The sequence below is a fragment of the Lonchura striata genome, chromosome 27 (genome assembly GCF_046129695.1).
Source record: "Lonchura striata isolate bLonStr1 chromosome 27, bLonStr1.mat, whole genome shotgun sequence".
Taxonomy (NCBI): Eukaryota; Metazoa; Chordata; class Aves; order Passeriformes; family Estrildidae; genus Lonchura; species Lonchura striata.
This window is the reverse complement of record NC_134629.1, coordinates 8991223-9011829: the sequence shown is the minus strand read 5'-3', so window position 1 is coordinate 9011829 and position 20607 is coordinate 8991223. Positions and strand designations below refer to the sequence as shown.

Genomic DNA, 20607 nt, shown 5'->3' with positions numbered 1-20607 from the left:
CAATCAGCCCTGAGAGCAGCTCTGGGGAGAAGGATTTGGGGTGCCCCAGGACCCCCCAAAGCAGTGGCACAAGGTGGAGCAGGGACAGTGGTGCCATCCTGGTGACACCCCGAGTTAGGCATTGCTGGAAAAGGAATTTACAGCAATTTTGGGCACTCTGTGAGCTGGAGAGTTACAGACACAATCAGCCCTAAGAGCAGCTCTGCAGAGAAGGATTTGGGGTGCCCCAGGACCCCCCAAAGCAGTGGCACAACAGTGGAGCAGGGACAGTGGTGCCATCCTGGTGACACCCCGAGTGAGGCATTGCTGGAAATGGAATTTACAGCAATTTTGGGCACTCTGTGAGCTGGAGAGTTACAGACACAGTCAGCCCTGAGAGCAGCTCTGCAGAGAAGGATTTGGGGTGCCCCAGGACCCCCCAAGCTCCTCCCAGCAGGGGAGTGGGGTCTGTCCCTCTGCCCTGCTCAGGTGAGACCCCACCTGCAGAGCTGCCCCCGCCCCGGGGGGATGTGGAGCTGCTGGAGAGAATTCCTGATTTTTGAAGTTTTCTGCGCAAAGAAATCCACTCTGCCTCCTGGGCAGAAATAATTCTCCCAACCACGAGTGGGCTGCAGTTATTTAGGGGATGGGAGCAGAGATTCCACATTTGGCATTCCCTGATCCCAGCTCTGCACGCCTGGATCCACAGCACCAAGAGCCACGCTCAGCAGCAGCTCCAGCACACTCTGCCTTCCTCCAACACCTGGAGAGGATGGAGAACACGGCTGCCAGGGAATCCAACCTCCGCTCTTCACTCCTTCCCTTCCACACCCACTTTTCCTGCTCCTCTGGAGCCAACTGGAGAGGCAGAGCGGGAGGAAAAAAAACCACCATTAAGCACTCAAGACTTGGAAAAGGCAACGAGACGCTGGAAATAAGAATAAAAAGCTGATTTTTGGGATGGCTCTGACTCTTCCCTCTGCGTTGGGGACTTCACTGAAATGCAGACCCGGGAATGGTGCCGTGACCTTGCAGAGTCGCCACCTCTGCCTGCACGGCCGCGCTCCCGAGGAACGTTCCCGAGCCAGCCGTGCCTCCCGGAGATTCTCCTGGGCCAAGGTGACATTCTGGACCCACGGGGCCCGTTTCCAAAGCTGGCGTGTGACTCCACAAAGCTGCAAGTCACTCCCCTGGATCCTCAGGTGCTTCTCTGGCAGCCGGAGGTGACCTCGGAATCCCAGCCCAGCCTCAACCCTCGCGTGCGCCTGGATTGTTCCTTTCCCCCCAAAATCCATCCACCTCAACCTATCCACAGCCTCAGCTCGCAGAACATCCAGGGACCTTCTGCTGCCTCACAGCTGCAGCCTCGGCAGGAGCTTCACCTCGCTCCGCAGCAGGGATGAAATTCGAGGGAATTGGAAATTTGAGGGAATTAAAAACGGCCCCAACCTGGCAAAGATCACGTCCAGAGGGAAAGAACAGGGTGAGGAGGTGTTCACAGGAATGGGCTGGGCCACAAGTGGATCAGAAGGAAAGAGAAGATGGAAAAGCATTCAAAATGGAAACCTGGTAAGGGTGTAGGAATGAGAGAGGAAGATGGTCCTGATGTCTTAAGAAACACTGAAGGATTTAAGGCCATGCTCTGCTCCCATGGCTGGGGTTGAATCTTGGTTTTCCTGAATTTTGTTCGCACATGTGACCGAGGAAGTTCATGTACTTGCCTTTTGGATATATTAATTGAAATTGTTTGGGTTTCCATAATAAAAATGGGCAACTATTGCTCCTGCCTTGTTGTTCAGGTTAGGAACTGGGAGGCCTTCACAAGTTGTAAAACACAGAATGAAAAAATTCTTTCTGGTCCTTACACAGAGACAAAAAGGAGCTGAAGCAGCTCCCAGATATGCTTTAAAGATCAGTTTAAAAACAAAGAATGAAAAAAATTCTTTCTGGTCCTTACATAGAGACAAAAGGAGCTAAACCTGTGAGCAAAGGGATTCCAGACTCTCCTCAGTCATGACTTACCCCTCACTACAAGACAGGGCCTAGAATGTGCCCAGAGCTGGGAACAAGCTCAACTTGATCCTGGAGGTCTTTTCCAGCTTCAAAGATTCTGGGATTCTGGAATTCTGTGACAATATTTTCATATTGCAGAATGAAACTGAGCAGAGCATATTGGACAAAACCATTGCTGGGCTAAAACCCAGGACTCGTGGCTCCCTGTGGCAGTTCCTGTTTCCAGCTCACGCTGTTTCTCCTTTAAAGATCAGTTTGCAGGTGCTGGGAGGTTCAGCTGCTCTGCTAAAATGCAGTTCCAGTTTCCTCAGACAAACCAAGATCACCCTGTCCTGCTGCAGGGAGAAGGAACCGGCTGCTTCGCCCCTGTGCACGCTGCAAAAGCAAAGACCTGTGATGCAAAAAAATCTTGGAAAACTTCCCGTGATTCAAGCAGATTCGCAATTCCTGATGATTCAGAGAAGGGCCTTTTTTTATTTGCTTTAAAAAAAAATTTCTCTGTGGAAAGTCACTGCCTGTTGGGAGGAGCACAAAGGCAAGGCCGTGCTGGGATGGACACAACAGGAAGGGAGCAGAGGGTTCAGGGGTGCTGGGGACAGCCAGACCCTGCTCGAGGTCAGCAGGGCTGGGGAGGGGTTTGCTCCCATCTCCAGAACCTTCCCTGCATCTCAGCCTGCCAAGGATTCCACAGAGCCCTCCCAGAGATGTGACAGATGCCTTCAGAGAGGGGGGTGCAGCTCATTCCTCGCTCTAAAAATGAAAGGTTTATTAATAGCCTCGTGTTGGGAGGCAAACGTGGAGAGGGATGCAGCAGGAGGGATAAGGGGGTTCCCTGTGCCTCCTCCTTCGGGGGGGAACGTGGAGAACCACGGAGCTCTGCCCACTGCCCCTTCAGCCAAAAAAAAAGCCATGAGTCAGGAATCAGCCCAGCTCTCCCACTGACAGCACCCCAACAACTCAGAGACACAGAGAGAGGCTTCAGAAACCTGCCAGGGGGATCACAGACACCTCCTAACACTCCTCTGGGGGGTAAAAGGGGTCAAGAGACCTCGGGGGTTCTCCTGTGAAGCTGAAGTGCCCAAGGTCAGGCTGGACAGGGCTTGGAGCAGCCTGGGATTAGTGGAAAGTGTCCCTGTCCCTGGCAGGGGTGGCACTGGATGATTTAAGGTCCCTCCCGACCCAAATCCTGCCATTCCATCACCAGAACCAGACTGGTTTAATAAAGAGAAAATATTTGAATAAATGAAGTTGAATGAATAAAGAATAAATAAACAGAGAAGCATTGCTGAGGATGACCACGCCGCCTTGCTCCCACAGCAGCTCCTGAAGGAACACATCAGCTGGGCACACACAGATTCCCAAATTTCACAGCCCTGCTCCGAGCCAGGACCTGCCCTCAGCACACTCTGGACACAAGAATTAATTGCCACAACCAACCAATTAAATTAATCAGTGTGAACATGATGAAGAAGGGTCAGGTACACTCGTCCCTCCCCAAATGCAGCTGATTCCACGTGAGCAATGCCCTGGCAGTCTCAGTCACCTCTGAGCGTGGCACAAAGGTGTGTCCCAACAAAAACCCAGCAAACCTTGGTCACCCACGGCCGGGATTTCACACGCAGGCAGCTCCGAGCTCCAAGAGCCACATCCCAGCTCCTGTCACCCACCCACTCCATCTGCAGCTCCCCCAGAGGCACAGCTGAGCCTCGTGGAGATGTGACAGCTTCAGCTGGCTCAGGCAGATTGTGGCAAAGATTAAATTGAATTAAATTAAACGCTGCGGAACCTCGGCTCCTCAGAAAATCAGTGACCACGCTGCTCAATCCATCACCGGTGGATCCCTCCCCTTCACCCCAGCTGAGTTTGCCAACCACCCCCGGCAACATCATCTCTCCAAACACCTCAGCGCCCATAAATGCTTCCTGCCACCTTGGTCCCAGGCAAATTAAAATTAAGATGAAAGCGAGTTAATTAGTCTCCTTTTCTGCCATGATTCCACGTCCCAGTGCATCATAACCATCAACTCCAGACTGAATTCCAGGTAAGTGATGAAACACACACTTACTGTTACCCCTCAGTGAAATCCTTCTTATTGCCCTGATGGTTAAAACTGGCACATGAGCACAACTTGGATTATTTTTAGTTTCCAGAGCTTGTTCTCCTAACTCCATCCTTAAAGACTGAGGTGATAGAGGTGATGTGATCACCTCTATTATTAAACCTCACAGAAAAACACACAAGAAAGCAAAACAACCAAACCATCCAAGACTCCCTTCCTTTTTATCTTCTCTTTAAACCATACCCAAAAAAATTAAAAAAAAAAAAGGGAAAGGGAAAAAAAAAAATAAAAAAAAGCTCTTTAGCAACTCCTTCCTTTGCAGACTCACTTTCTGGGTCATATAATAAGGGTCAAAGTCCTCCAGCGGCACAGCAACCAGCCCTTTGGGGATGTCCCCGTAGATAAAAGGCAAATTCTTGCCCGCCTCGAGGTCACTGTTGGGTTTGGGTTTGCTGTCCTCGTCGTCATCGCGGTGGCTGCTGTCCTGCTTGGAGCGCTGCTTCTTCTTCATCTCAGCGATGTGCTTCTCGATGTTGGCCAGCGACTCCGGCGTGAAGGGCTTGAAGCTCTCGGGGCCCGGTGGTGCGAGCAGCCGCGCTGCCATCTTTTCATCCTGCAGCAGCTTCTTTCCAGGTGCTGCGGCCCGGGCAGGTCAGCTCTGCTGGGGAGAGAGAGGAGCACCAGGTGAGAACGGGCACGGGGAGCCCTGCCCACCACGGCCCCGCCACGGCGATGCCCGGGGAGGCTGAGCGTTCATTAACCAGGCTCCTGCGTTTATTAAAAGGATCTCCTCAGTGAGTACACCTTGGGCAGTACAAGAGCCCAGTCATGGCTCATTGTCCACCCAAGATGATCATGAGTTTTTCATACAATTATAAATTTTGAAGCTCTGAGGTTGTAGGTGATGCTCCTGGGGTTTATTAAACCAGGCTCCTGCGTTTATTAAAAGGATCTCCTCAGTGAGTACACCTTGGGCGGTACAAGAGCCCAATCGTGGCTCTTGTTGTCCACCCAAGATGGACAATGGTCACAACTTTTTCATTATAAATTGTTATTCATATTTTTCAAGCCCTGAGGTTGTAGGTGATACCCTGGGAGGCTCCTGGGGTTTATTAAATCAGGCTCCTGCATTTATTAAAAGGATTGCCTCGGTGGATGCACCTTGGGCAGTACCAGAGCCAAGCCAGGGCTCCACCCAAGGTGGACTTTGAGTCATGAGTTTTTCATACAATTATAAGTTTGGTTCATTTACATATCAGGTGATGCAGTCCCATCCTCACAAATTGCTCCCCTCAATTTGTTGTTTTTGACACTTTTTGGGCCTGAGGCTGCAGCGGTGTCCTTGGTTTTAGGCTGGAAAAGGATTTTTTTGTCTGACTGAACTCTGAGGAGAACTTGCTAAAACACTTTATATGAAATCCAGAGCTCTGCACCAATACAGAACCTGGAAAACATGAAAGCTAAAACTGAAGGCATCAGAGTGAGGAGCACAGCTGCTGGTTTCATTCCCAAAACGAGCTCCCGGCACGGAGAAAAAAACATTCTGTAAAGGAACTTTGCCCTCAAAGCCACTACTTTCCTGCAAAAACAGCTTGACCAGTCACTGCACTCAGCAAAACTGATTTTTAGACAAAATTCCAAGCCAGCCCAAGTTGGAGCAGGGTACCAGCAGGTTCCTCACTGTGCTAACAAGGGATTGAGCAAAGCATTCCCTGCTGCACACAGGAGCAGCTTGGGGCTGGGTTTAAAACAGCACCAGCACCAATATGAGCACGCTGAGCATTCCCAAAAAATGCTCCTTGCTGCCCTGTCAGGTGTCCCTGCAGTCGTGAGAAGTTCCCTCACGACTTCACCGAGCGCAAGGAGAATTCTGGAGGTTGAATTCTGGAGGTTGAATTCTGGAGGTTGAATTCTGGAGGTTCTCCTGGCAGGGCCAAGCCCTCGCCAGGCTCACCTGCCTCACCTGCTCTGAGACAGGGAGACAAACCCCATCTTTTTATTTTGCAGATTTATTTAAAGCAAATGCTCCCTGGGAGGTGGGCAGGCCCTGGCACAGGTGCCCAGAGAAGCTGTGGGTGCCCCCGGATCCCTGGCAGTGCCCCAGGCCAGGCTGGACAGGGCTTGGAGCAGCCTGGGACAGGGGAAGGTGACCCTGCCATGGCTTTAAGGATGAGCTTTAAGGTCTCTGCCAACCCAACCCATTGCACAATTCTATCAGTTATGAGGGTTTCTATTAATCCGAGGCCATAAAACCAAAATAATTTCAAAACACGTCCATCAAGCACAAGAGTAATCCCTGAAAGTTCAATTTTCCCTGATGATTTGGGTTACACACGGGGTCTTGTTGGCATCAGAAATGCCACAAAGGACAAAAGCAAAGGCAGAGCTGCAGGGCACAGGGGAGAAGAAACTCCAGAGCCTCCAGGTGCTCTGGCAGGGTTTGTCCCATCCCTGCATGGGATGGTAAATGCAGGTGAACCCAATGGGAAGAGATGACAATGTCTGGCTCAATTATTTCTTTATTCTAACTATGCTAAAATACATCAATATACTATATAAAAGGAGGATATTAAAACTGCATACTGCTTTTTCTGACTCTAACACAAATCGTGACCCTCTCTAGTCCAGCCCCAGGTGGGTCAGATTGGCCCAAACAATCCTCACCAGAATCCAACCAAGCACTCACCCCAGGTAAACAATTCTCCCAAGGCATTCCACATGGGAAAAACAAGGAGCAGAAATAGGAATTGTTCTCTCTTTCTTTTCTCTCTGTGAAAAATCCCGAGAGGGAGAGGAAGAAATGTGCTGGCCACAGGGCCCCTCGCTCCGAGGAGAAGCAGAGCTGTGGGAAGTTGGTTCCCCCAAAAGCAGCACCCACCAGCCCAGCTCTGCAGCTCCAGAACCAGCTCCAGAACCAGCACCAGCACCAGAATCAGCACCAGAACCAGAACCAGCACCAGAACCAGTTCCAGAACCAGCACCAGAACCAGAACCAGCTCCAGAACCAGCTCCAGAACCAGAACCAGCACCAGAACCAGTTCCAGAACCAGCACCAGCACCAGAACCTGTTCCAGAACCAGCACCAGAACCAGCTCCAGCACCAGCACCAGAACCAGTTCCAGCACCAGAACCAGCACCAGCACCAGCTCCAGCACCAGAACCAGCACCAGAACCAGCTCCAGCACCAGAACCAGTTCCAGAACCAGCACCAGAACCTGTTCCAGAACCAGCACCAGAACCAGCTCCAGCACCAGAACCAGCACCAGAACCAGTTCCAGAACCAGCACCAGAACCAGCACCAGAACCAGCACCAGAACCAGAACCAGCTCCAGCCTCGCCAGGGATCCCTCGCCTTTCGGAGCTGCTGCTCTCGCTCCAGGAGAGGCCAAGGGAGGAGAGAGGGATGACAGAAAGCCTGCACTGATGCAACAGCACCGCAGTGCTGCAGGCTGGAAGAGAACCCAGCCCCGCCACGCTGCTCGGGGAGGGACCCAACCACCAAAGCCCAGAGGAAAGGCACGGGAACCGGGAGGGGGTTTGGCACGGGAGGAATCCCAAAGCTGCCTGGGGTGAGGTCCCTCGAGCAGGGAAAAAGAGAAGCAGGGAGGTCAGAGCTTTTAAGGCAACACGCAAAGACGGCATCCAAATAAACATGAAAGATCTGGAGAAAAGAATGACTTTCAGATTCCTTGGAAACGATGGCACAGGGTTGAATTGTTAAAAATTCGGCTAATTCAGCACGAGGTCAAGCAGCCCCAGCCTGCCCAGGCCAGGAGGATTGTGCTGAATTCACGTGGGAGGAGTTCGGGGAAGCCGAAACTGAGAACCACAACTCTCCGGAGTGCAGCGGGAATAAATAAAACCCAATAAATCACCCAACAGCTGGAAATTCCAGCCCTGACCAGAGCATTTCCACAGCTGGAACACCCCTTCTGAGGGAGCTCAGGTTATCCCTGGCTGTCACACAACCTTTCACACCCCCGGTACTCACACCAACCTGAAGCTGCAGCAGGCACGGAGGGCTCCAAAGCTCTTTCCAGCTCAGGTTTTATTTGGAGATCCAAAAAAACCTGGAGAACAGATCTCCCTCCTTATGTAATTCCAGAGCACAGCAGGGCCAGGGTTCTCTTCCTAAAAAACCTGACTGGGTATTTCTGGAGTAATAATAGTAAAGACTCCAAAAAGATGGCAAGAAGGGGAGAGAAGAGGCAGGATCTTGGTCACATTATCTCTGAGAAATCACCAAATGGCCTGCTGATATTAAGGAAAATTAATTTATTCTATTCTTGCAGCATTTGCATGCATTTAATTACCAAATTTCCCACATACTGTGAAACTATAGAGCAGCATTGGGGATGTGGTCTAATTGAATGGCACAGATAAATATGTAAGGCCTGAATTTAGAAACCAAAGTAGCTCAGGGACACAGCATAAAAAAGGGAAAAAAAAAAAAAAAAATGAAGGCATGGAGGAATTTGTGCAAAATTACACAACCCACAACTGGAGGCCCCAGCTCAGCTGACTTTAAAGGAAAAAACACAACCAAAACCAACACCACTCCCCAAATCTGGTTCACAGCTGCACGTGGCAGCAGTTCCTCCACGTTTTGGCATTACTTTTTTTGGAATTTTGGAATTACTTACAGGGTTTTTTCTTGTGTCCTGTCAACACATTACAGCAACCCGAGGGTCCCTCTCCTTGGGATGTTTTTGCCTGTCCTGACTTCATTTGTTTTCCCAATAAATTATCCCCCATTAAGGTAGTGGATGAAGTAAGATGTGTGGCTCTTCTTCCTCAAGGAGGAGCTTCCACAGCTCTGCCTGGCAAAGCTTCTGGAAGCTAAAAAACCTTGGAAATGTTCTTTTCCAACCAGGGATGGTCCTGCTGGATATATCCTAGGATTTATTTTATCCCTTTTTCACATCAAGTTTTTCAACCCGTACCAAGAGGAACCTTCTGAAAATTGTGTTTGTTTTTTTTTTTCCAATTTTTATCCGTGGAAAAGTGCACAGGGAACAGCGCCAGGCTGCCAAAATCAGCAGGGACAGAGACTCAGCATCCAGGTGAGCTGCAGAAGAGGGGGACAGGGTGAGGGATCCGTGGATACCTGCACTGGGAATGACATTCCCAGCCACAGGGAGCCAGGAATTCCTCCTGGGAGCTTGGATTTGGGTGCACAAACACCCACACCCCCCAAATGCCAAAGATTTTCCACCAGAATCTGCTGCACCGAGGTGCCCAGTTGCTAAGAACTTAATTATTTTCTCTAAACGCTCCCAGCAGTCCATTTGCTGCTACATTATGAAATATTCCCAATAAATTATTCAAGTTGATCATCCAAATAAATTAAAAAACACTTTTGGGGCAATTTCCCTGCTTTAATACACTTCCTCCTTTATTAATTACCACCAGCCAGCCATTCACAGCGTGTCTTTGGACTTTCTGTGTGAATTTTTATGCAACCCACATGGACACACGTGCCTCTTGATTCCAGTGTGAGGAAGGAACAAGGAAAGCCCTCATGGCACATTTGATGCTGCAAAGTGGAAGAAAAAGGAGAAATTTCCACTCCCAACAGCATTTTTTGCTTGGTGCTGGGTGTTTCCCCACCCTTCGTGGAAGTTCTTGCTGAGCTTGGCTCAACAAAAGAGGTCAAGGGCAGATTTAGGACAGGGCAGGGAAGTGCTCATGGTCTTGAAACGGCCTAAATTTGGACAAACACATCTCTAAAGGTAAAAATTTTAAAAATAAACAGAAATGTACAGAGGAAAAAGAAACAACAGCAACAGGGAAATGTCAGAATCATGGGGTGGTGGAATGGTTTGGGTTTGAAGGGACCTTAAAGCTCATTCTGGTCCTGCCAGGGGAACTTCTGCCACCCCAGGTTGCTCCAAGTTGGCTTGGAAGACTTGGCCACGCAGGAAACATTATTAATTAACAACACTTTAATGAAGACCGACTAAAGACTGATGCCTGCAGGGTCCTCACTCCACCCCAGCAGCTCTGTGGTTTCAGCAACACCCCCAGTAAGTTACAAGAACGAGTTAATCCCAGTTAATTAATTAATCCCCACTTCCCTACTCTGTCCTTACTCAAGGCCGACTTGGGTTTATCTCCCAGCTCACACAGAACTTGGGAGGTTCACAAATTAAACAACCTGAAGTGCTTCGACTTCCCCCTTTTCAATTCAATCTCCTGAACAAAGAACTGTTCAAAATAGCTTTTGTGCAAGAGTTCAGCCTCTAACCCAAATTTAATTCCTTGTTCACTTCATTCAGCCCATCCATGACCCATAAAACAGGAGTCAGGGAATGGTTATTTCACACTATAATTTTGGGGGAATTAATTGCTTCTTGTGGAGCACTCGGATGGTTTGAGTACAAAGGGGACAAATATGAAAGGGGGGAGAATGAACAACCCCTTTCCAGTGCTGAGTTAAAAATTTCTGCTCTGTGCTGGAACACAACCCAGGTTTCCCTGTGGAGTGACACTTCTCTTCCCTCCTCATCACCCCCTCAATATCTGATCAAACATCTCCCTCCACTAATGTCAGCTACTCCTGCTTGTCTTGACACCACCATCCTGCCACTCAAAAAGTTTTTGATTTCACTCAGAAAGTTCCTCTCCCACTGGAACGGCCACATTTGCATCCAAGCTCCTTTTCCAGGGCGTTTTCCCACCTGGGTGACAGAGATCTCACACTGAGGAGGCTCAGCCTGGAGAAAATCCCCCCTGAGCCTCCCTTTCTCCCTCCCCACAACCCTCTGCTCCCTTCTCCAGCAAGGAAAGGGTTTATTTCCACAACTTTAAGACCACCTGTGTAACTATTCCTGTAATTTAACACCACTACCTGGACAATTCAGCAGCAACAAACATTCCTCCCCAGATCATCTCTCAGCAGAGTTCATGATAAACTCCTCACACTTTCTGGGGCAGAAGCACAAGGAGCATGGAGTGGGACTTTCAGAGGGTGGCAAGGTCTCTGGATTCTGCAATGCTCTGTTCAGGAAGGAGCAAAGCCCCAGCTTTGGCTGCTCTTTCTCCTCAAAATCTCCCGTTTTCTGGAGTGCTCCATCAGGAGGGAATAACAGGATGAGGCTGAGGGAATTTAGAAGTTGCTCTAAATTTGGAACAGCATTTCAAGACAGAATCCCAGAATCCCTGAGGTTGGAAAAGCCCTCAAGCCCATCCTGGGACCGACCCCCACCTGGTCACCCAGAGCATTCTGTGCCACGTCCACTCGTTCCCTGGACACCTCCAGGGATGGGGACTCCACCAGTCTCTGGACACTCTGACAACTCTTTCTGTGAAGAAACCCCTCCTGAAAAGGAGACAGTTTTGCCTAAGCCACAAGAACACGTGAAGTGCCAAAAGCCAGGCTGGAACCTGAGCTAATGTCAGGGAGGTTTTGTAACACGCTCCTGCAGCAGGAAGCCACTTCTTCCCTACTTGCATTCTCCACCTCTGCACAGAAATAGGCTCACGAGGCACAGGAGGAGCAGTCCAAGCATTCCTGAAGCCCACCAGAGTCCAGCCAAATCCCACAGGGAGCAGCTCTCCACCCCACCATGAACCATCAGCCTTTCCTCCCTGCGGCTCCTCAAACTTCTCCCCCCGTGCTTGCTCCCAGCTCATTTTGTTGTTTCACTGGCCCTGCTCTAAGCCAGCCCTTTCTCTGAGCTCAGCCATCAATTATTGATCCCGGTGCGTCCGTGGATGTCAATGGAGGCGCTGGGGAAGGCGATCGATGCCCCGGGGCCAGCAGGACCACGGGGCCACCACTCAGCCATTGAACACCAGCAGCTCTCCAGCGAGATGGAAAGCCAGACCAGGTCACTTCAATGGAAATCACGCTCAGGCAGCCCCAGCAGCAAGCACAGCCCCGGCCCCAAACGGGAGGAAGATGATTCTGTGATTTATGTTGGGAAGAGACTTCATTCCCATTCAGTGCTGACTTTGTTTCTGCTTTATTTAACAGAACCAAGGCACAGCCATGCTCCATTTCCTGAGGCACGTGATCCTTCGCCCTCCTGCCTGTTAGAAACCTCCTCCCACCCAACAGCCACAGGATTATACTTGTTCCACTGAGCAGCACGGTATCTATACCATGATCTACATCTAAGCCATACATACAAGCTTATATAACTGATTAAATGATCTGAGATGGCTCCAGGTCCTCCACCCTGGGTGAACAACGCTGCAGGAGCACCCGAACACGGTAAAATGACCCAAGAAACCTTCGGTCACGTCGTTAGTTTTACATAAAACACCAAAGAGGAGAACAGGGACTTTCTAAGCACACAGAGGGTGGGAAAGCCCAGCAGGGACAGAGCCAGCAGGGAAAGGTCCCAGCGGAGGGCAGGGCTTTGTTACTCCTAAAGGCACCAACCCCAGGGCTATGCAGAGATCCCAAACAGCTTCACCAACTCCATGTGGCCGCCCCTCAAGAGCTCGGGAGGGCAGAGATGGACAGAAATGGGCACGGGGGGTGCCCCATGGGCCCCCCCAGCCTCGCCCACACCTTCTGGCCCGGGCCACCCGCTGGAGGAGCCGACCCCAGAGCATCCCAGAACCTCCATCACGGGAGAACAGGAGCATTTCCAGGCCCCATTCCTCCAAAGCAGGACTGTCGGGAAAAGGGGAAATCACGCTTTCCTCCCTTTCCACCTCTAAAAGCAGCGGCGGCAGGGGGACAGGGACCCCCCAGCCCCGCTGCTCCCAACTGAAGCCTCCCGGTGTGCAGAGAGGACGTCCCGGTCACGGCTCCCGGTCCCGGCCCCGGCTCCCGGTGCGGCTGGAATGCTGCAGTGTGTGCCAGGCTCGGTTCAGGCGGTTCGCAGCCGGCACCGGCACCGCCGGAGCCGCGGAATCCGCCCCAGCCTGCGCGGCCCCTCGGGGGGCTCCCGCTGCGGCACGGCTCGGCTCGGCGCGGAGCGGGTGATGCTCCCGCACCCCTCCGAAACACGGCTCGGGGGTCCCGAGGGTGCTGCCCCTCGCCCGACTTTCCCACTTCACCCCGGCTCATCTGCAGCCGCGGAGCATCTCCCGGTGTCCCCACCCCCACAGCAGCCGGGCATCGGTTTGCACCAGAGCGCAGCGGGAGGAGGGGAGGAAGACACCCAGATTTTTTAATAGAAAAATCTCGTGAATGTGCAATTCCCTTCCCAGCAGGAAGGGGAAAAAATAATATAAACCAAATCTGCCCTCGCCATCCACCCCCCTACCCCAAAAAGAAAAAAAAAAAAATCTGTGGCGGAAGGAAAGAGGGAAGGAAGAGGCACAACCACGATGCTGACCCAACATCTGGGTCAGCTGGAACGCCGAGCATCCCTCTGCCCCCTCCAAAAAAAACCCCCTGCCCTCCAAAATGCCCCCTGCCCGGGCAGGGGAAGCTGTGCCAGCCGAGCGGTGGGAGCAGCGGCGGCGGAGGGACAGAGCAGCGCTGCAGCGAGGGCCGAGGGGGAAGGGACAGCGAGGAGAACTCGGGCTCTCCCTTCCCACAGCGCACAGAGCACGGCCCCGAATTTGGGGGCTGGCAGGAGGGTCCCGCGGCCCCCCGGGCTGCGGGGCGGAGGGGGGATGGAGGCAGGGATGGAGGGAGGGATGGAGGGAGGGATGCAGGCAGGGATGGAGGGAGGGATGCAGGCAGGGATGCAGGCAGGGATGCAGGCAGGGATGCAGGAGCGGACGGAAGGATGGAAGGACGGGGCTCCAGGTCGAGGGTGGGCGCAGGGGGCGGTTGCCCCTTGCCAGAGGCAGCTCGCCGGCCGGGGGACGCTGGTGCCGGGCCCGGCACCGTCCCCGCCGGGGGTCTCGGGCTGCCGCGGACGGACCCTCCCGGGCCGGGGCAGCGGCTGCCGGGCAGCGCCGAGTGAGCACCCACCCGACCCTTTTCCCGGGCTGCGGGGTGGCCGGGCATCCGCCGAGGGGATGGCCGAGAAGGGGCAAAGCTGCGGGACCCTCCTCAGGCGGCGGGTTTGGGGCTGGGGGCTCCCCGCTGTCAGGGGCTCCGGCGCCCGCGGGGCTCTCTGCGGCAGAGCCGCCGGGGCAGCGGCGCCGGGGCGCTTTGGGGGGGTGTCCCCGGCAGCGAGGGGCGCGGCGGGCGGGGGTCGCGGGCTGCACTCACCGTGTCGGGCGGGCTCAGCGCGGCCCCGGCGCGGCGCTGCCGGACTGCGGCGCGGGGGGAGCTGCGGGAGGGACTGCGGGTGTCGCCATCTTGGCGCGCGCCCGGCGCTCCCCCGCCCGCGGCCCGGCCCCCGCGCGCCGCGCGCGCCCGCCGGGGGGCGCTGCTGAGCCGGCGGCGGCGCGGCGGCGGCGCGGGGAAACCCGGGCACGGCACGGCACGGCACGGCACGGCACGGAAACGGCACGGAAACGGCACACGGGCACGGCACACGGGCACGGCACACGGGCACGGCACGGCACGGGCACGGGCACGGCACGGCACGGAAACGGCCCGGCACACGGGCCCGGCACACGGGCACGGCACACGGGCACGGCACGGCACACGGGCACGGCACACGGGCCCGGCACACGGGCCCGGCACACGGGCCCGGCACACGGGCACGGCACACGGGCACGGCACACGGGCACGGCACACGGGCACGGCACGGCACACGGGCACGGCACACGGGCACGGCACGGGCACGGCACACGGGCACGGCACGGCTCGGCACACGGGCACGGCACGGCACGGCAACGGCACACGGGCACGGCACTCGGGCACGGCACACGGGCCCGGCACATGGGCACGGCACACGGGCACGGCCCGGCACGGCCGGGCACGGCACGGAAATGGCACGGCACACGGGCACGGCACACGGGCACGGCACACGGGCACGGCACGGCACGGCACAGGCACAGCACGGCACGGCACACGGGCACGGCACGGCACACGGGCACGGCACACGGGCACGGCCCGGCACGGCACGGCACGGCCGGGCACAGCACGGAAACGGCACGGCACACGGGCACGGCACACGGGCACGGCACACGGGCACGGCACACGGGCACGGCCCGGCATGGCCCGGGAATGGCACGGCCCGGTCATCGTCACCAGCTGTGTGTCCATCAGCATCAGCATCCCCGTGTCCATCATCATCATCCGTGTGTCCATCAGCATCACCATCCCTGTGTCCATCCTCATCACCAGGGCTGGCGTGGTCATCGTCATCATCCTTGTGTCCATCATCATCAGCATCCCTGTGTCCATCATCATCATCATCAGGGCCCATGTGTCCATCATCATCATCAGGGCCCATGTGTCCATCATTGTCATCCCTGTGTCCATCATCAGCATCATCATATCCCTGTGCCCATCATCATCATCAGGGCCCATGTGTCCATCATCATTATCAGGGCCCACGTGTCCATCATCCTATCCCTGTGTCCATCATCACCATCCCCGTGTCCATCATCATCATCAGTGCCCACGTGTCCATCATCCTATCCCTGTGTCCATCATCATATCCCCGTGTCCATCATCACCATCCCCGTGTCCATCACCATCCTCACCCCCGTGTCCACCAAGGTCACGCCGTGTCCAGCACCGCCCTCCTCCTCATCCCGGTGTCCGTTCCCGCCGGTGTTCCGTGCAGGGCTCGCTAATCACAGCTTGGACTCCATCCTGGAGTCTTCCACAAAGGATTCTGCGATTCGCCCCGTTCCATCTCCTGCAGCTGCCACGAGGTGGAGGCATGAAGACACAGCCGGGATCGCTAATGAAGCACCTAATTACTGCCGCCTTTAATTGGCTTTATTGCCACCAGAGGGAGGCGGAGACACGCCGGTGGCTTTCCCGGGACAGCAGAACTCCAAGGCACCCCAGCAGAACCGCTCCGAGGTTATCGGGGACCACACCCCGAGGTTTTTAGGGAGCACATCCCGAGGTTATTGGGGACCACACCCCGAGATTATCGGGGACCTCATCCCGAGGTTATTGGGGACCACACCCCGAGGTTTTTAGGGGGCACATCCCGAGGTTATTTGGGACCACACCCCGAGGTTTTTAGGGACCACACCCCGAGGTTTTTAGGGACCTCTCATCCCGGGGTTATTGGGGACCACATTCCGAGGTTATCAGGGACCACACCCCGAGGTTATCAGGGAGCACATCCCGAGGTTATTTGGGACCACACCCCGAGGTTTTTAGGGACCACATCCCAGGATTATTGGGGACCACATCCCGAGGTTATCAGGGACCACACCCCGAGGTTATCAGGGAGCACACCCCGAGGTTTTTAGGGACCACATCCCAGGATTATTGGGGACCACACCCCGAGGTTATCAGGGACCACACCCCAGGTTATCAGGGACCTCAGATCCTCCTGGCACCTGGAGCAGAGCTCTCACCTGTCAGTGGCTGATCCATGCTGCCACCAAATCCTTTGGGAAACTGTCGACTGCAAAGCTGCCAAATTCTTCCAAAATCTGTTCCTGGAGTGGTCAGTGTTGATTAGACCCGAATAAAAACCCAAAGTCCACATGCTGCGTGCAGAACTAATGAATTCATTAATTGTTTTATCTCTGTCCGTGATTCCCATCAGGCTGGGAGATCACTGGCAGCTCCTTTTCGCCCACCAAAAGATTTAAGGTGTCCTCGAACTGCAAAGGCTTAAAACTGCTGTTCAGAGAAAGCACAGAGCTGCTGAGCAAACCCAGCAGCTCCCAGGGGCTGGAAAATCAACTCCCTAACAGCTCCTTGAACTGAAACCTTGGGAAATCAACTCCCTAACAGCTCCTTGAACTGAAACCTTGGGAAATCAACTCCCTAACAGCTCCTTGAACTGAAACCTTGGAAAATCAACTCCCTAACAACTCCTTGAACTGAAACCTTAATCAAACCCCTGACAAAATTCCTGCAGCGATCCAGAGCCCGGCTGAGCTTCCCAGGGCAGCAGAGGTTGCTTTAAGGGACACGAGCGTACCCGGAATGGAAGGAGGGCACTGGCAGAACTTTGCCCGGGCTCACAGCGAGTTGTGCTGCCCAGCTTGTCCCGGCTTGGGAAGAAACCAGCAGCTCCTCCCCTGGGCTCTGCTCGCTGCTTGGCTGGACCTGCACTGTGCAGACCTCGCCTGTGAGCGGACTGGGAAATCAGCTGGAGAAAAGCGTCCTCAGAGCCAGCCCAGCAGCTGAATGGACTCGGAGAGGACACGACCGCAGCTCTGAGCAGACTCCCGAGCTGTGCCACACGCAGGAGGAGCGGTTCTGGTCGGCGTGGAGCTGAAAATGCCAGAGGCTGCTGCCAGCGTGCTCCTGCTCCGCGCTGGCCTGGCGCTGCTCGCCTGGCCTGTCTACCTGCTCTCCTTCCTGGGCATCTGGGAGCCCTTCTGCAGGAAGGTCTTCTTCCCTTTCTTCTTAGAAAAGCTTTCTGGAGTTCGAGACAAGAAATTCAAGCAGCACAAGCAGGAGCTGTTCCGCACCCTGCCCCACTTCAGGGGTCCCTCCGGGGAGCTGCGGCTGCTGGAGATCGGCACCGGCAGCGGCTCCAACTTCCAGTTCTACCCAGCGGGCTGCAGGGTCACCTGCACCGACATCAGCCCCAGCTTCCAGGAGGGGCTCTGCAGGCAGGTGGGGAAGAACGGGCACCTGCGCTTCCAGCGGTTCCTGGTGGCCGCGGGGGAGGACCTGGGCCAGGTGCCCAGCGGCTCGGTGGATGCTGTGGTCTCCACGCTGGTGCTCTGCTCCGTGCGCAGCGTCAGCGGCACCCTCGGCGAGGTGCTCCGGGTGCTGCGGCCGGTGAGTGGCTGCCAAAAATCCTGCCAGCGGCTCCGACACCTGCTCTGGAGGTGCCAGCTGCAAGGGAAGGGGGAAAAACAACAAAAAAACAAAAAAAAAACCCCACAGAAAACCATCAAAAATCCACCAAAAAAGCCCTAAAACAAAAGTAAACATAATTTAAGAAGCAAGGGGAAAAGAGTTGGTTTGAGCTTAAAATCCAGACCAAAAATAAAAATAAAGTGAAAGAGTTGGTGTGAGCGTAAAACCCGGATCAAAATTTAAAAAGCAAGTTTAAAAGGGTTGGTTTGAGCTTAAAATCCAGACCAAAAATGAAAATAAAGTGATATGAATTGGTTTGAGCTTAAAATCCAGACCAAAATCAAAATTTAAAAAAAAAAAAAAAAAGTGAAAAAGAGTTGGTTTGAGCTTAAAACAGACTTTCAGCCTTTAAAGTGGCATTTTCATGGAACCATGGAACGGTTTGGGTTCAGAGGGACCTTAGAGATCATTTAATTCCGAAAAAAAACCAGTCATGTTAGGAACTAATTGAAACAAAACCACAACAAACTATTGCTGGAGTAAAAAGAGGGATCAACCAAGCCGGTGCTTTGTGCTTTTTGAATGGGCATTTTGAATCTTTGGGCCTTTCCTCCTTTCATTAATTGCAGCTAACAGAGGGAAGGGGAAAAGGAGAGGGAAAAGGGAAGTGCTGTGACCCCCACGCCCGCTGTAAAATCTCTGTGTTCCCAGGGAGGAGCTTTCTATTTCTTGGAGCACGTGGCCGCCGAGCCTTCCAGCTGGACGTATTTTTGGCAGCAAGTCTGCTTCCCAACTTGGAAACTCGTCTTTGCTGGCTGCTGCCTCACCAGAGAGCTGTGGAAGAATCTGGAAGAGGCCAAGTTCTCCGAGCTGAGGGTGCAGCACATCAGCGTGCCCATGCCCTGGATGCCCATCGAGCCACACATCGTGGGCTATGCGGTGAAGTAACACCCGTCCTGCCAAAATTTTTGTGTTCCCCCCCCCTCCCAAAAATTCCTCGTGGTGACCCACGCACCCTGCACGGCACAGGGTTCCATCAGCAACACAGTGAAAGACTTGAGTCAGAAACCAAATAGGTGAGAAGGCCAATTTCCTGAATCACACCACCAACAAAGCTGGGAAAGCCCTTTTGGAGCAGAGGCCAGCAGGTAACTCGGCACCAGCAGCGTGCTCACCACGAAACCACGTCCCCACGGTTTTTGAACACTTCCAGGGGTGGTCACTCCACCCCTACCTGGCCAGCCCGGGCCTTTCCTTCCCTGAAGAAATCTTTGTCTTACCTAATTAAACCTCCCCGGTACACCTTGAGGCTGTCTCCTTCCCGAAGCCCTGGCACTGCTGACCTTGCCTTGCTAGAGCTCAGCGCAGCCAGGGAGGATCCCAGGAGACAAAAACCAGCCTGGGAAGCAGAAAATAAATGTATTAATGGAAGGGGACTGCTCTCTGTGCCTGGCTGACTGTGGAGCAGGGATCCTTCAGGTGCTCCATCACACCTGCTGCCCCCTCCCCAAACTCCCTCACGGCTGCCCTGATGGGACCTGAACCCCCAAACCTGGCCCTCTGCTCAGCTGAGGGTGGGACCCCTGAACCTCTGCTCCAGTGGGAGTGAGACCCCTGAAACTTGGCCCAGGTGAGGGTGCGACCCTTGATCCTTAGCTCAGGTGAGGGTGGGACCCCTGACCCTTGGTCCAGGTGAGGGTGGGACCCCTGAACCTCTGCTCCAGTGGGAGTGAGACTCCTGACACTTGGCTCAGGTGAGGGTGGGACCCCTGAACCTTTGCCCACATGAGCATCAGACCCCTGACCCTTGGCTCAGGGCTGAAACCTTGACTCTGAGGTGAGAGCGAGACCCCTGACCCTTTGTCCACATGAGGGTGAGACCCCTGACCCTTTGTCCACATGAGGGTGAGACCCCTGACCTTTTGTTCAGGCAAAGCTGAGCCCCCTGACCCTCTGCTCAGGTGAGGACAAACCTCCTCATCCTCTGCTCAGGTGAGGGTGAGCCCCCTGACTCTTTGTTCAGGTGAAGCTGAGCCCCCCGACCCTTTACCCTGCTGAGGGCTCCCTGAGGGCAGCTCCGGCTCCTCCGGCCGCTCTCCCGCGCCGTCCCCGCCGCCCCAACAGCCCAGCCCCGCTGGCAGAGCCGGAACCGGAGCCGGTACCGGAGCCGCTGCCGGGGTCGGTGCCGGTATCGGAGCCGCTGCCGGGGTCGGTGCCGGTATCGGAGCCGCTGCCGGGGTCGGTGCCGGTACCGGAGCTGCTGCCGGGGTCGGTGCCGGTACCGGAGCCGCTGCCGGGGTCGGTGCCGGTACCGGAGCCGCTGCCCGGGTTGGTGCCGGTACCGGAGCAGGTACCGGAGCCGCTGCCGGGCCGGTACCAGAGCAGGTACCGGAGCCGCTGCCGGGGTCGGTGCCGGTATCGGAGCCGGTACCGGAGCCGCTGCCGGGCCGGTGCCGGTACCGGAGCCGCTGCCGGGGTCGGTGCCGGTATCGGAGCCGGTACCCGGAGCCGCTGTCGGTACCGGAGCCGGTACCGGAGCCGCTGCCGGAGCCGCTGCCGGGGTTGGTGCCGGTATCGGAGCCGGTACCGGAGCCGGTACCGTACCGGCTCCGATACCGGAGCCGCTGCCGGAGCCGCTGCCGGTACCGGAGCCGCTGCCGGTACCGGCCGTTGCCCGCGGGGCTCCCGCAGCATCCTCGCCCCGCCGGCCATGCGGGCTCGGCCCGCGCTGCTGCCGCTGCTGCTGCTGCTGCTGCTCGCGGGGCCCCGGCCCGCCGAGCCTGCGGACGGTACCGGG

At 55.1% G+C, this 20607-nt stretch overlaps 2 protein-coding genes across 5 annotated transcripts in view; one reads left to right on the top strand and one right to left on the bottom strand.

The window, feature by feature from the left end:
• SCN8A (sodium voltage-gated channel alpha subunit 8) overlaps positions 1-14293 on the bottom strand; it is a 69092-nt gene extending 54799 nt beyond the window's left edge. For 3 of the 4 annotated variants that reach the window (XM_077788688.1, XM_077788685.1, XM_077788687.1), the window contains exons 1-2: positions 14178-14293; positions 4380-4709 (exon numbers count right to left, since the gene is read on the bottom strand). In XM_077788688.1, coding sequence (XP_077644814.1) covers positions 4380-4655 — 276 coding nt within the window. In that variant the 5' untranslated portion in view covers positions 4656-4709; positions 14178-14293. Of the gene's footprint in view, positions 1-4379; positions 4713-14177 lie in introns of all 4 variants that reach the window. The other variant, XM_077788686.1, reaches the window with a different exon arrangement.
• A 2733-nt stretch (positions 14294-17026) lies between these two features.
• Positions 17027-19241, top strand: TMT1A (thiol methyltransferase 1A). Its single transcript, XM_021545209.2, has 2 exons — positions 17027-17789; positions 18522-19241. Exons 1-2 carry the CDS (start codon positions 17280-17282, stop codon positions 18756-18758), a joined length of 747 nt encoding a protein of 248 aa, XP_021400884.1. The 5' UTR covers positions 17027-17279; the 3' UTR covers positions 18759-19241.
• The last annotated feature ends 1366 nt before the right edge of the window (positions 19242-20607 follow it).